Source organism: Helicoverpa armigera, chromosome 16 (genome assembly GCF_030705265.1).
Source record: "Helicoverpa armigera isolate CAAS_96S chromosome 16, ASM3070526v1, whole genome shotgun sequence".
NCBI lineage: Eukaryota > Metazoa > Arthropoda > Insecta > Lepidoptera > Noctuidae > Helicoverpa > Helicoverpa armigera.
In genome coordinates, this window is record NC_087135.1 from 7,548,585 (window position 1) to 7,564,517 (window position 15,933).

At 37.7% G+C, this 15,933-nt stretch overlaps 1 protein-coding gene across 8 annotated transcripts in view; it reads right to left on the bottom strand.

The window, feature by feature from the left end:
* The window catches only part of Spri (sprint), a 194,970-nt gene that overhangs the window by 8,948 nt on the left and 170,089 nt on the right, over positions 1-15,933 (bottom strand). For 5 of the 8 annotated variants that reach the window (XM_064038564.1, XM_064038563.1, XM_064038562.1 and 2 more), the window contains 14 exons: positions 13,527-13,860; positions 5,538-5,738; positions 4,748-4,932; positions 4,363-4,592; positions 4,049-4,275; positions 3,579-3,965; positions 2,842-3,396; positions 2,426-2,621; positions 1,883-2,277; positions 1,661-1,796; positions 1,351-1,506; positions 887-1,013; positions 556-670; positions 58-153 (listed from right to left, as the gene is read on the bottom strand). In XM_064038564.1, the coding sequence (XP_063894634.1) occupies positions 58-153; positions 556-670; positions 887-1,013; positions 1,351-1,506; positions 1,661-1,796; positions 1,883-2,277; positions 2,426-2,621; positions 2,842-3,396; positions 3,579-3,965; positions 4,049-4,275; positions 4,363-4,592; positions 4,748-4,932; positions 5,538-5,738; positions 13,527-13,860 (3,340 nt within the window). The remainder of the gene's footprint in view (positions 1-57; positions 154-555; positions 671-886; positions 1,014-1,350; positions 1,507-1,660; positions 1,797-1,882; positions 2,278-2,425; positions 2,622-2,841; positions 3,397-3,578; positions 3,966-4,048; positions 4,276-4,362; positions 4,593-4,747; positions 4,933-5,537; positions 5,739-13,526; positions 13,861-15,933) is intronic. The other 3 variants (XM_064038566.1, XM_064038565.1, XM_064038568.1) reach the window with 3 other exon arrangements.

Consider the following 15,933-nt stretch of genomic DNA (forward strand, 5'->3'; position numbering starts at 1 on the left):
AGTTGATTAAACTAATTTCGTCAATTCGTAAATTTTCGAAAGTAATTTGAAACTTACATTATCATAAATTTGGTGGCCATTCGAAGGAGGAATCAGCCCGTCCCACTGCGAGCTGTCCCAAGGTTCGGAAAATACTGTGCCATCGTCGCTCGCCTGACAAATAGATAAGGTTTTCAATTAAAACTATTATGACATCACAATACTGATTAAACAGAAACCCTTTAGCTCAATATAGTGCGTGTCTTCATTGTTAACACTTGAAGTGAAAGAATGATATGCGTCATTTTAGTGTGAAGTAGTGGATTGTACACTACGCGTGCATATGATAGCTTTAAGAATACCTTCACACTAGATTTTGCTCAGCATAGGCGTTCAATGATCGCGTGTCAGTTAGGTATAAGTGTGTGGATAGCTACGAGGTTTCCTTTGTAATTGAAGGCGACACTAGAGCACGACATTATATTTTTTTATCAAGTCCCTTATGTACAGGGCCGGTTCATGGATAAGTTAAACGCTGTTTCATTTAAATACAGTTAGTTAAAAAGTATGCATTACCTGTTCAGATAAGGGTCTTAGATCATGAACGTTGTCGTAACACGAAGCTCTTGGTGGCGACCTCACTTCTTCTGGTAACATCGTTGGCTCAGCATTCAGCCGTAGATCAGGGAATCTAATGGAACGTAACATAACATTGAATATAGCAAATGTTTAGTTACTATATATAGAGGTACATCAGTGAATTTAAAACAGCTTAAAATAAGTGTAGGGATGAACCTGTTTTCGAGATCTTTCAAAAAGTATTATTAGTCTAGTTGTCAAAGTTGACTTTATTGTAAGTTGTTGTTTCGAAGAATCAAATTAATTCTACTACTGGATTGGTCCCTACCTCTGAGCAACCACTTGATGTACAGTCAGATGCTGCGTGCCATCGTCGACAGCACTCAGCCGACATTCCTGCTCGGCCAGCGAGGGGAACGTACCGTTTTCACCGTTTGAACCTTCCTCATTCTTGTCTGTAAACAAAAATACATGCTCTTTAGTTTACTACTCTTCAAAAGTGTGAATAAATCAGATTACAAAAGGGCTGCCAAAAAATATAAATTTCTAAAATGACAAATTCTGGTCAAAATGTTTTTTATAAAAGTGAAGACAATATTTTTATGCTGATTGGGGGTAAATATTGGTCATGTGCCAAGAGTTTGAAATTAGAGATTTTTGCAATATAATTAAACCCATCCATGTATTTCAGTGGGCTAATGTTAAGCAGTGTTTGGGGGATGTTGGGAGTGCAAGAGCAAATTGTACAAGCACCATCTACTGTTCTACGGTATCTCGTATTCTAACACTGACTTATAAACTCCCAACTGGAATCAACGGTCCAAGTCTGGTCGTTCTTGCCTGAGGGTGGCTTGTTCGCGATTCGTGGCGGCTGTACTGGCTTCATCTTCGGTTTGCTCCGTAGAGACATCAGGTTATCCACCGATGACGATGTATTTGGCGACGATGCTAGAAATAAAGAGGAAAATTATTAAGGACACATTACAATTAGACAGCAAATAGTAACACACTCCAAGTCAAATCATAAATACAATAGGCACCGAATCAATCTGTTTACAAAACAATATGATGTCACATTGGTAGAATTAGAAGTAGTACTCACGAGAGAGCTCTTCAATACTATGCATGTCACGTAATGGGTAGTACGGATGATTCTGGGTCGGCGGTTCCGAGTAACGTTGGGACAGATTTACTCCGACCCTCAGCAGCTTTCGTCGTTGCACTTGTGGCAAGGCAGCCTGTAGTAAAAAATATATTACATAGATATTTATTTCTACTTAAAATAACCACAAGTAAGTTTTTAATTTAATTACAAATTACGTACTTCCTTTAATGCATCTACAGGATCAGCGTAGAAGGGACTGCCAGCATTATCTTTTTCAGATTCATCACCAATAGAATTTAGAGCACAATCGTCTTCTAATTTCATTGTCTCCATACTTTCAGAACTATAGTTCTCCCTAATTTTAATAACAGCTTCGATCTCTTCAGTCAATTTTTTGTTCATGTTCATAGAAATATTAAGTTTATCTGGCCTCTTTGGTATTACATCTCCCTTGCTGTTGGTAGTTGCTATTATCTCATTTGAACCTCTAAAACTCTTCTTCAGCGAGCTATCCGAAAGGGTTTTCTTTTCATTCAGACTTTCATTTGAATTAAGTAGAAGTATATTTTCTTTTTCCAATATGGATTGTGTACTTTTTGCTGCATTTAGTTTGGCTGCAATAAATTAAAGGGCAAGATTAAGGACAGCTCAATATATAATAATGTAATGATTTTTAATATTATTAATTTGAACGTTTTAAACAATAATATATGTAGTATGAAATTAAAATGCAATAAATGGCGTAAAGTTTACAATACTCACGTAAAGTGTCTGGCAAAAGATCAGGTCTTTTGCTTTTCATCAGACCATTGTGAATATTATTTTCATTTTCTGCTTTCAGCGGCTTAAATGTAGAGCAACTGTTGCTTTCTGGTCCCCAAATATCTTCATAGTCTGATACTTTGTCAATTAGTGAACTTCGGCAATACACCCCTGGAGATTCTAGGATATCAGATTCCTGAAAAATTAGATACAAAAATGTGATAGTCTCTCTAAAAAAAACCTTTTAAGGACTTAAAAACAAAAAATCAAAAAGTTTCAAAAAGTAGGGTCAAAGAAATCAAATTATGTGCGAATTAGTTGTGATGCAAGACTGTGCTACTTGTTGTTAAGATATCGTGCGATTAGTAACATCTTAAATGCACATGAAATGATGCATTCATAAATATGTACACTACCTGATAATGTTTGGACTCCTTTCGGTGGGAGTGCTTACTCCTCCTCGATCTACCAGACGGCGTAGTGCTCGTTGTATTCGTATTTGGAGACAGAACTTTATCACGGTCTTTCCCCATCATCGGAGATATAATTGAGTGGTTGGACGTCGGCGAGAAAACATTTTTCCCTGATATTGGGGAACTTCTCGATATAGGAGAAAAGATCTCGCTCTTGTTAGTTTGACTCAAAGGAGAAAAGACCCCGCTTTTAGAAGAAATCGTGTCGTTAGAAACAGGGGAATTAATCTGACTCGTTGGAGAAAATATGCCACTTGTAACAGAATTTGTGCCGTTAGGAGACACTAATTGATTAGGAGCAAAAGTGCTACTAGATTTAGTCAAACTGTTTACAATCGGATCCGCCGAATCGGATGTATTTGTCTGAGACTGTGGCTCTATTGGTGATCCTGGTTCAACATTATTCTGTTCAGTCATTTGACGTTTGAAGCTCCCGTGCAAACTAGCTGTCATTGCATTGATGCACTCTCCCTCTGGTGACATACGGTGCATCATGTTCTATACGGGAACAGGAAGTTATAGTCAGTCCATAAGTTATATTACCTTAATTATAGTTTCGAAAACAGAAAACAACACACTCTTTATATGTTAGAAACAAATAAAATACATGGCAATGGCAAAAAATAACGTGCAAAGCATTCAGGGGTGCACAAAACATGCATTAATCTAATGATCCTCACCTGGGATTCTCCATTAGCATCAGCAATATTTTTTCCTGTATCCATGATGCTGAATACAGAGTCTGCGCTACTGTTGTTATTGACTGCATTAGACGCAAGCGTTAGTTGTAACCTGTCACTTTGTATGCTTTCATTGATTTGATGATTGTGAATTTGTGTGTTATTGACACAGAATGTAACTGTGGTAGTGACTGTTATGTTTCCATTCTGTGATACTTTGTTAATGGGGCTGAAAGCTTCCGATTTCGGAGATAAGGATGGCTTGGAAAATGGCGGTTTAGCCCACCGTGGTGGTGGAGGAGGTGGTGTCATTTTTACGTTGTTTAATTGGGTGGGAGAATGTTGCGTGTTGGTTGTCGGAAATGTATGAGGCTGTGTTATATGCGCCTGAAAACAGGTGAAGCTTCTATTAATATAATTCTAAAGAACAACACCGATAAAGCTGTACTTAAAAATGCATGAATACTTACGGTACTAGACATAAGGTTCAAAGTATTTGGTGGGGTAGGTCTAGGCGCTCTAACGAATGCGCTGTTCGGTTTGGCTGGTGGTGATGGCGCAGTCTTTCCTTTGAAAGTGCTGAGGTTCTGGTTTTGAGTCGGTGGGGAACCTGAATTTTCTATCGGAGACATCTTTAGTACTACATTTTGTTCTTTGTCAGGGCTGAGGATGTGTTCACGGGAATTTGTTCGGGTACCTGGAAAATCAAGTAATGATTTTTAAATAATCGAATCTTCAATCCCTAATCTTTTGTAGTTTTTGGGTGCAAATGAGCAATACTTACTGGCATTAAAACTGCTAAGACTAGATCCCGTATCGGAGGGCGTAACGGCCATTGGAATCACACCATTAGCCAGCTGACAAGGAGAAAGTAGATTGTTCGGATTGTTCTTCGGGTTTGCCATCGGATAACCCCAGAACTCTTGTCCAAGAAGAGCTAAAGAACTAAGTTGATGACGACTTTTTGCTTCTCGAAGTGGACGAGGTAATTGCAACTGCACTGGGAGCTCGTCACTGAAAATAAAGTTGTTATAATTTAAGCATGTTTTGTAATATACATATGTAGAAAACCTGATATCCAAAAGTAAATTTCATTAAATTAGAATTACCCGTGGACTATCCCGTGGATAGTTGCCACTATTCAAGAATATTTTCAAGGCGCAACTTACCAGCATTGTGAATAGTGTGCAATGAGCTCAGGTATGTTATCGAAGCGGTTGTGAGAGGTCTCCAGCCCGATACGGCCACTGGCAGCCTGGATCAGGTAATGCTCGATGTAGGGTCCCTTGTCTGCCGGTAGACGGACACTGATAGCCATGGTGTCGGGCTGACTGGATTGACGCACCACGAAATTCTGGAAATGAAATCGTTATTTGGTACCACTTTGACCTTCGTTTCTAATAGGCTTCGAGCAAACTTAAATAAATTAGACTGACTGAAAAGTTTGATTGGATTCATGATTAGTTTCTGCGGTGCGGAGGCTTATAATGGGATTTTATTCAATGGCAGTAGGTATTCATAATTCAGTATTCGTTAAATGATAGTGAGTTCTATAAATAAGAGTTAAACATTGTAAAATACCACCGTTCTCTTAGGTACATTTCTAGGACTTCATTCCATCGGGGTACAAAAAGCTAAACGTAATGAGAAGTTAAATGATTTATATAAAAACTTCAGCGACATCTTCGAGATTCCATATAAAGAACACAAAAGCCGTATTTCAGGCAACTATTATAACTTAGATTCAAATGACAAAGGACCGTTTCATTTACAAAAGAAAGAAAGCCCTGAAACCTAAAAAGTAAGGTAATTTATTCAAGACCTAAAAGGCCTGAAGAAACAGTGGATATAACTTTTTTCATAAAAGTCAGACAAAACCAGATTTTCTAAGGTTTCATGTCGGCTTTTAGTGAGCCGGGGATTTAGAAAGATGGCAAAAAAAGTTAACAAAGAACTTACCCCTTCCTCCTTTCCTTGGAGCAAATGGAAGGCTCCGGCCCTCTGAATGCCGGGCAGGAACCATACAGGGTGCGTCCTGATCAGCCGTTCCAGAAGCCCTATGTCGCATGGTGGCTGTTCCTCCGATCCTGACCCTGAGGAGTCCACGGACGAGCAGTCCCCTCGAGCGCCCTCGCCGTCTGATGACAGACTTTCTCGACTCTGGAAAGAAAATCATTCATTTTAAAAATATGTTCTTAACATTAAAGATGAAAATATGCTGTATACCCTAAGATCAGATGGCGTTGGTTTGTTATTGTTTACTAAAATAAAATAAATAACAATAATAAAAAAAGCAAAACAATCAATTAATTAAACTTATACTAATGGACTCGAGTAACAACACACTCATAAACAAAAATTTAATAACAGCATTATCGCGTATTACGTTCACAGGGCCGTTCATTTCCATTCATCGCATACATTAGTACCGCGGCAGTCGTAGAAAATGTTTCGCTAATTGAGGTTGTGCGGTACGTGAAAATAATCATAATAGGCAAATATTAGTGAGTCCCTTTATGAGTTTGTGTCGAGCGAGTGGGGGATTAGGGGGCTCACAGCGAAAGCCCGTCGGCTGCACACTTTATGGCTTCGCTCCGTGTGTACACAGCCTATTAAATTCGCACTGAATATTATACGTCCGCGATGCGCTATAATATTGTTAGTCAGACGCCCGTCTCAAATTATACTCCTTTATGGTAATTTAATGATGATATTCTATTTCGAACGTGTAGCAAGGAAATGTAATAAAGGCATTAATTTAAATGGCTCTATATGAATTTCGCGTTGGTAAGTCGTTATGAGGATGTTTGAGCTTCAGACGTACTTAATATCCTTTATGGAAACATCAAAGCTTTTCTTTTGTAATAAGGTGAATTCATAAAGTAACAGGTAAGTAATTTATATTTATTTTCATCAAAATATTCTGTAATATCTAAGCAAAAAATCTCAATATGAAACCTTTTTACACATAAAGAGAGTTTACTCAAAATATGATACGCGAAAACGTCTGGGGCGAAAGCAAAGCCAAAACAATATGGGATGCTTCATATAAATGTCACTTTGGTAAAAAGTGAGTACAATATTTGAGGCAAAATACCCACGACAATCTCGCTTCAAACAGAAAGAAGAGTCTTTGTTCACCAACTTGGAAATATTATTACTCGATTTCCCGGCAAAAGGATCCGCGGCTCCACAAAGGAGGGCCAGCAATTTCATACACGCTCATACATTCTCGTTTTAGTTTAGTTGTTTATATGTTAAAGTTGTATTACCCTTTGCGTCCGGCTATTGCCCCCAGATAAGATTTTATCATGATATCTTTGTTGAAGATATTCTTGGCAGATCGCAATTTTGGCTTCTGATCTCTTTTATGAATTTCAAGTAGCCCGCGGGGTACGGTCCTTTTTTGTAGAACAAATGAATATTGTGCCCGGATTATTTATAGAGGAGCTTGGGTCACATCTTGCCTACGATGACTACAATTGGCTATCACGTATTCCAAATCCAAATAAGGGTAATTTGTTACATTTATATAGATAACGCCTTTAACAAAAAAGTTAACAGAAAGCAACGACAACAGTTTTAAATTGACAAAGCCATTCATACTACCATTGTCGCCTATTAAAAACAAAACTAACCGACAACAAATAAAAGGTATTAAACATCAAATAAAACACACATCGGGGCTTATGTTAGTGCATAAATATTCATAATTGAGGCGAGTATGTCCATTAATTGAGACAAAATCCCTTTGCAGTGTATCCATGTGATTTGCATGTGTAGTTTTGAATTAAAATTATTCACATTTAATTCGAATTGCAGTTGTGAACGTGAATATTTTACCTTTTACACTTAATGAATGCGAATTTGTGGTTTGTTTCGACTAATGGAATATTTAGTAGTTGTGTTTATTATGTTTTAATGTTGTTGTAAGTATTTGTGATATTATTTCAGTTTTGGTGCGAGAATTGATTTAGTTAGGTAACATATGTCCCTCACAAAGTATTGGCGCGAACTAAGTTTACTGATGCCTAATTCGTAGAATACTTTTAAGAGTTTCCCAGCTTTTACATAATAAGACATACTTAACGTTTTTCAGCGTTTTTATAATAAAATCTAAATCATCACTGTTGCACAAATTACAAAACATAAAAAAGAACCTGAATATTTATTTGTTTATATCAGGCAACTAACTACTACTATTAAACATACTTATCGATGGAAGCTTGCATTTTTCAATTACTCCTTACTGCACGAATACTCAGCCAATAGAGTCTGATAATGTACATAAACATTGCTTTAGTAGCAATGTTTATGTAGATAAAAGTTTAAAAAGTCTAGCGCGTAATTTGCACCTTAGTATCCGTTTAAACGGGTAATTTGCAAGGAAAAACACCTCATTATGTCTGTAGGAGTAATTGCTAGAAAGTCCGGCGTCACTCACATTTGTTTCATTGGATTTCTCTTCAATGTAATTTAAAATACCGCGTTTACACTATTTCTTCTTTTTGTACAACGTTGAAAAAGTACTTAAAGAAAAGCTTGATATTTATGCAATTTTATTTTGTCTAATCCTATAAAGTATGCTAAGAAGTTGAAATTTGGTTTTTAAATTGAACTACCAAGACAAACTACCCAGCAAAGCAGCAATATTAAATTAATCAAACTTTATGATAATACCCAAAGCAAAACAAACAAGCTCGTTCGCAACAAAGTTGAAATGAAGCACAAAACCGCATTTAGTAGTTAGAAAGATAATTATATTCAGTTTCTTAAGCTTTTAATGGTTAGCTTTAAGAAGTTTAACTTTTTCTTCAGAGAGAATAAATAATCACAGAGATTAATAGGTACGGCGGAGAGTCGGTGCAGTATTTAACGATGGTAGACATGACCCAAAACGACGTAATTTATACAGATGTGTGAAAGGTTTTGAAAAAATATTTCTCCATCTAATATAAAACAATAGACATAAAACATCAGCTAATTACACGTATTTATTAATTACCCCAATATTTACGGATAAATGCATGTTTACTGTATGCCTTACACGGATACATTATCGTTAATGACGATGATAATCATAACTTTTAATTAAACTTCCCTTAATTCCAGTGATTTCCAAATAAATAACAAAAGTTCTTCGTACCGTAAAATATTTCCGATAATTACAACGTAGAGCGCGTTCATTCACCACAACATTAATATCCGCGTTAAACAAATATCGTGATAAAATTAATTTCGCAGCAATTCGGGGCATTTAAACGGGCATATTACGGGCGAAAATGTCGACTACACGGGAAATTAATTCGGCGACCGGTAACAATAATAACTGCGATGAATCATGGGTGACAATAGGCCAGGCGGCAGTTAAGGTGTTAAATTTGCGGTACAATAGGCCACGGTAACAAATATCACACCACCGCGAATGCTAGCGACGATTTATGTGCCAAGTTGGTACGCAATTAGATTTCTTCGGTGTGAGATGCGGCTGTTGCCATGTTGGGCTCTAACCACTTATATTGCAATTGGAATATAAGTGGGATTGGTAACCGCACTTCCATAATTGCGTTTCTGAAATGAGTGTTATGGTTGGACTGTATTAGTTGGAGTGCATGTCTGTTGTGTTAAATGTTGTTTGTGCTATTATACAGCACTTAATTTGTCTAAAATGTAGGTCTAATCTAGGTATGTGTTTGTTCCTAATTTCTACTTCATTATTTTAATTAGGCTTTAACAACAGAGGAAATAGTTATAAAGCGCTTATTTAGTAGTATAAATTACGGCCCATATCATCAACAGACATAAATACCAAAAGTTTCTAAATAATATATGTGCTGTCTACAAAAGCACAGCGTCAGGTGCAAACTCCAAAGTCTACACCACCAAGCTCCATTTCACAACTACTCCAACACGTATTACATAAACACTTTGCAATAGCAATCTCTTAAAGGCATCTGCGTCTCATGGAAATATCGCAAAGTACACCTCTAGTGTCGCATAACAGTTCACTTTTACACGAGTTTCGAGTGCGAAGCGATCGCACGTGCTGCGGCTCTGTAAATGGGTCCAACGTTTTAGGAGCAAACGTCGTGCACCTGCGACCCAAGGGAAGTTTTAATTAGGTAAAAAGTTTGCTAGAATACGTAATAGGGTATCGGAGTCTAGCGATTTTATGGCCGGTTAAGCTTTTGTGAGGTAAATGATTTTCGAATTTGGAACAGTTTGTACCTGTGATAATGTCGTCTATGTAGACATTAAATAATAATGTTTGTTTAATAGTTTTGTAAGCGTTATTACACACTTGAAATAGGCAAAAGCAAAAGTACTTTTTAATATGCAGATTACGTGTTACAGTTCCCGCTAGAAAGTTCGTGTGTCATTAAAATCTTCTAGCTCCAACTTTGCATTTATATGGAAAAAGCGAAACTTAAAAATGTTTTCTTTTCACCGCAACAGTCGGCGGCGTGACAAACTTTTAACGAGCACCAATCGAATGCAGACTGTGAAAAAATCGTCAAACAGGAACGTTGCAAAAAACTCGGGTCAGTAAAACAGTTATTACTTCACAAACAAACTTACGGAGCTGCCCTTTAGTTTTCTTCAAGTTCAATCAAAGAGAGCAAACAGTGTTTGTGGTCCAGCATGGGGGAGTAAGGCTAGGGGTGCATGCGACGGCAGATGACTCACCCGGGGTGGTTAAAATCAATAAGTCGGATCCACCCGCTCGTGTGTACCGATCAGATTGCCGTAATAACCATTTTTCTGCGTACTGCGTTAATTCGCGTTTTTCGTCATTACCGGTAATTTTGTTTCTTGGTATTAATTACGAGTTCGTGGAAATGGAGCTGTTAAGTAATTGAAAGAGTTGGATTAATTAATTGGTTTTTATAACTTTTATGAAGAGAGGAATACCTACTTTTGAAAAAAAATATTAAGCCTTTAATCGAGCCTTTTATTGAGCCTTTAATTTATATAAAAATGATTATGTAAAAAAGAGCAGACATGGGTAATATATGTATTTTTTTATGTAAACAAAATTTGGGATGTCCCAAAAATTTCCCAATTTTTCGATTCCGCGTCAACACAGACGGCGTATTTTAAATATGTATAACGCAGTAAAAGTCCACATAGCCCGAAGGTGCCATTACCATAATAAGCGTCCCGGAAACTGGACAGGGGGCTGAACTCATGGGGTTTGATGCTATCGACTTGACGCCTGACTTCGCTTCGCTGTTTCCTTTATTGGCAACCTAATTGCATATTTCGAAAATTGTTCGCGACGGTCGATTAGGCGATGAATTATATTAAATATAAATCAATAATAACATAAATGCCTAAACCATTTTGAAAGATACTAATATATTTATAAGAAATCAACCAATACAAATTCAATCAACACATGAGAAATGCAATTTCCATAAACTACACGCTTGTTACAAAAACATGTGCAACTAACGATTCAATTAATACACGTCACACAATAAGACCAAATAATCGGCGAAAAAATTCGCATCAGTCCGAACAATGCAATAAAGCGGAAACGAGCGACGCATCTATCCTCCCTATTGTTGTACTAAATCGATGGCATCCACTGCACCGCATGCAAATTAAACTAGGGACGGCTTCATTTTTTTTCGTCCAACGATTAAAGCCAGCCCTGCGTCGGAAGGGCGCAGACGAAGTTCCGGGCCACCCGATAATCGTTCCGTGTTGACAATGCCAGTAATTATCGCGAATAAAACGCCTAACTTCCGAACTCGGAATCAAGTCCCGACTTTTACCGGTTTCTGCTCGACTTCTAAGTTTATTAAAACTAGTCGAGTGTAACGAACATTTTGCTGTTAAGAAGTAGTTTGAAAGCTTTTAAAGTGATTGCCGTCTAACATTATATTAATTGGCGGCCAAGTAGTTTACGCGCCATTAAGCAAACAGCGAGTAAATAATTCCTTTGCAGCTATTACAGGCAATCAATGTCAATAACGATTTTAGAATAAGTTTTGAGTCTACTTTTGCCTTTATTTTAAATAACGATTAGTCTAACCTAGACAACGATTCATTACATTTCCAGACAGTTTTAAATGAGTTTTTAAGGCGTTAAATTAATAGATGTACATTTAAAAAGCATTAAATATCACAGCGGAGTCTCCACTTTATCGTCTGTCGTTAAAATGTTGATGAATGGGGCGAGCGGAGTTTCATTACGTTATCTATTCATTTGCACGGCAAACGAGCCTTTCAGTGAGTCACGGTCGGCAATATTTAGATATAAAATATGAACACATTTTAACTAGATTGATTAAAAATGCACACATATTACACATAGGCATGTTTTGGTGCCGACATTTTGGATTATTGGTGGTGCTCTGAAATACCTACTTTTTGACACATCGGTACTTTTCCCGGAATTATCCATTAAAAATATTTATGTCTACCATCTCAAGTACATTAAAAGTGTATTTAACCCTCAAAAACCGAAGCGCCCTGTAATTACCCGCAAAATAATTAAAAACGCCATTACAGACCGTAAATGGTACGGTACGAGTTCGCGTCCGAAAATTCTAAGTCGCACATGTCATTTATGTGCCGCAAAAGGCAGTTAACTTTGGTCCCCTACTCTAATTTGAGGGTTAATAGGCAGTCCGATGGACCAGTAAGTGTAGTGTAATGAATATTATGCTTTCAGGCGATCCCTTTACTTTTCGGCATGGCACTTGTGGTGCAAAATGACCAGACAACGTTTAAAGTAATTGGGTAGACAAATTAGTTCTATGAAATTGAAAGTCGGGACTTTCAATTAATTGGAACTCGAAAGTTTTTCAGGTCACACAGACTAGCAATAAGTAGGGGTAATAAGTTATATATAACTACTGGATATAAAGAAGACTTAGGCAGACTAAACATGATCGTACAAAAAAGTAACTCAAACACGCAAAAGCTCGCATCTCAATACCAATAGGTATAAACACCTACAGAGGCAGCTACAATAAAAACTGCACCATTACTCCCTATATTTTAAACGCGAACACAATGCAAGGGTTTGGTGGGGCTTCAAGCATTCACAAAGCAACGCCCGCAATTGACTGAGAACTTACACCTCGAGTGGCTCCCGTCACTGCTGTAGTGTGGCTGAGTGCAGCGGCAGGGTTGGTAAACATTGTGGCACAACAACGGTTAATTGTCATTTTAGAAAACATGTAGCAGTGCTAAGGATAATGTACCGCACGTTTAATGTTTCTTTAATTATGTTTCAGAGTGAGATGTCGCATACTAAAGACGTTTGGAGCGTTGTGAATTGCGCAATGTTTGTTCAGTCAGGTTCACTTTTGTTGTGAATTTTGATGTGCTTGTAACAAAAACCTATTTTTTGTTTCCTCGTTTTGCATGATTTGCGTATTGTTACACATCTTTAAAAAGTATTGTACTAAACGCGGTGGAAAATTTGTTAACTCAGTTTAAAGGTGCCGGGTATTTGTACACCGTAGATTATTCCAATAAGAAGAATGGAACATCAAACGAAAATCCTCCCCCTGCCTACAAAGTCCCTTCTATACTACCGCAAATTTAATTCCGTATCGACTATTGAAAAATATTGCTTTCATGTAACATCTCCCATCGCATTCACATGGTAATGGCACCAAAATAAAAAGACGAACGCATTTTGAGAGCCAACAACATACATCTCCAGTACTACACAAATAAATGGCTGAATATAATTTCATTCCGACACAATATTTTACTACAGAAATTCTCCTCGTTCAATCTCTTTACACAGTACCTTCCGATATGCAAATAAAGAAACCGTACAAAACTGGAAGTACAGTTGGAAAAAAAGAAGTCTGCGAAACTAAAAACTAAATAGAACTGCGGCACGGTTCATTAGGCAGCCGAATGGACTCCAATTCGATATTTAAAAGTTTTAAAACTTGGATGTAATAAAGGGTCCCTTACCTGACTGAGGCTGTCTCCTAGACTGCCGTCAGCGTCGACCGGTCTGAAGAGTTGGTTGGAGTCTTTGATTGGTAAGTCTCTTGGTCTATGTTTTCTTTCTTGGGCTTCCCGCATTGCTTGAGTCTGAAGTCTTTCAAAGAACTCTCTAGGCTTCAGCGGGGGTGGGTCGTCGTCAGGCGGTGGCGGCGGAGGAGGGGGGAGCCTCGTGCGCGGTGAGCTTCGAAGCAGGGACCTCTCGTCGTCTTCGGTGGAGCGCTCATCGTGATCTGAGTCTGAACTTCTGCTGTCACGTCTTCTTATGCCCTGGAGGTGTGGCTCGAGGAATGTCGCATTTCTGAAACAAATAAATAAAAGTTGAATAAAGGATGCAACACACCAGTGAAAAATGGACTGAAGGCACCTCGGTAATCGATGCATTGGAGTGCATTCACATGCTGCAGTCTTGATAAAAAATACCTTTTCAGCAAATAAATTAAGGAAAGCACTCCACAATTCAACCGATACTCCACAACTCACAGTATTAACAGTGCGAAATAAATGCGCTATTAGGCATCTAGTCGACGCGGAATCGATTTCGGCTCATCTAGTTGCAGCTTACCAACACATGGGGCCGAACTGACCAGACTAAAGGGACATTAACTAAGATTTATTCTCGAACACGGGCCCAGCCGCGTAGGTATTAATTAAAAAGCTGTGCACGGTGTGGTACGACGCAACGAGTGCGTCGGACATTCTTTAGAATTACTTACTCAGCTCATTTCGACCGGTTAGGGGAGAATGTTTCGCAATCTTGTACGAATCGAAAATTAATTGAATTGAGGTAAATGTTAAACGTAATGTTAATTCAATCGGATTGTGTTTAATTGTATATTTCTTTCCTAAATTTTGCAAAACCTATGGTAGTCTCTAGTGGTAACTTTTTTAAAGTTCATGATCTTACTTTTAGCAACATCGAAAAAGTCATTAGTCGTTCAAAGGGTTAGCTTGCCAGCATTCATCGAACATACCACAGTTCCACAATTTAACCCATCTCAGCGGGTTGGTGTTAAAAATGTTTGTAATAACCCTGTCGTGCTGATGCGAGGCGACACTCAATTTGTTAAAACAAATGACGCGTCACTATGACCGGCGCATTTTAGAATGGACCCTAGTGTTAATTTAACGGAATTTTTAATACATATTTGCCTTTGAAAAGGGGATAATTATGTGCTTTTACTGCCCTACGATTTTGCTTGTATGTAATTCATTCCCCTTGTACTTATAGGTACTTCAAACTATCTATTTTAGAAATCCAACTCTAGAGATAGCAATTATGCATGGGCGTTGAATCAATTGGAAGACGGGAACTTTACGACGCTTAGTTCAGAGTTTCCTATTAAATTAGTCAATCAATTCGCTCGATAGTTAATCCAGGTTCAAAGCAGTATAATGTGCTTAGTGAAGTTAATTTAATATACCTTTGTATCTTAGAGATTACCTGTTATAAAATGAATATAAAATCGTATATCAGATACATGATGCTTATTTAATTGTATTGTTATAAAAATATAATTTGTTTTTTTTTCTAAAGTGACTCAGTTTCACACCCTACTCTTTCCTCTTATTTTTTGCATTTCACATCACTGGGTGACACAGCCGGAGAACCCTTTACGGTAACAAATCAGCATCGCGTCACATGTCACCCCTATGGTCATTACGGACGAGTGACACCGACAATTAATTAAAACGTCATACTGGCTTCCAACACAGGTGTACCGATGAAAACCTTAATTAATTTTAATGTCGTATCATATATGCGCAGAGTTATTAATATTAAAAGTCATTAACTGAGGTTACAGTAGCGGTTTAGGGTTTGGACCGTGATGGTGGATTTGGTCCTGTTATTTTGAGCGAGTTTTAATGATGGTTTTTGTGCGTCTGGCTCTATAGGTATCAGTAGACACAGTAGCAGGTAGACATTAACTTTTACAAATAAATATATAAATACGAATACATCTTTGTGCTCTTTTTGGAAAGACTTTTGAGATGAATGATTCCTAAAAATAGAATTTTCTACCTGTTTAACTGAACACTATGTTAATTAAAAAATGTGTAGGTAGTGGCTACGGTCTTTTATCACGTTTTCGTCGAATTTCGGAGCGCAAAATATAGAAAATCCTAAAGAGATTTTTCCCCATTTTATTCGTTTAGCTCGACAATTTTTCAGACGTGCCAAAAATTTGGCTCAATTGTGCCTACTACGGCAAATAAGTATAGATTTTTTGGACACAGGTCGGAAGTGGCGGAACCATGATATTAATGTGAATTCCGCACACGCACTAGCGGGAAAAATATATTATTTTGTTTCAGGGCTGACACCTGGGTACTGCGGTATTACCGAATTACATTACCGCTACCTATAAATAGA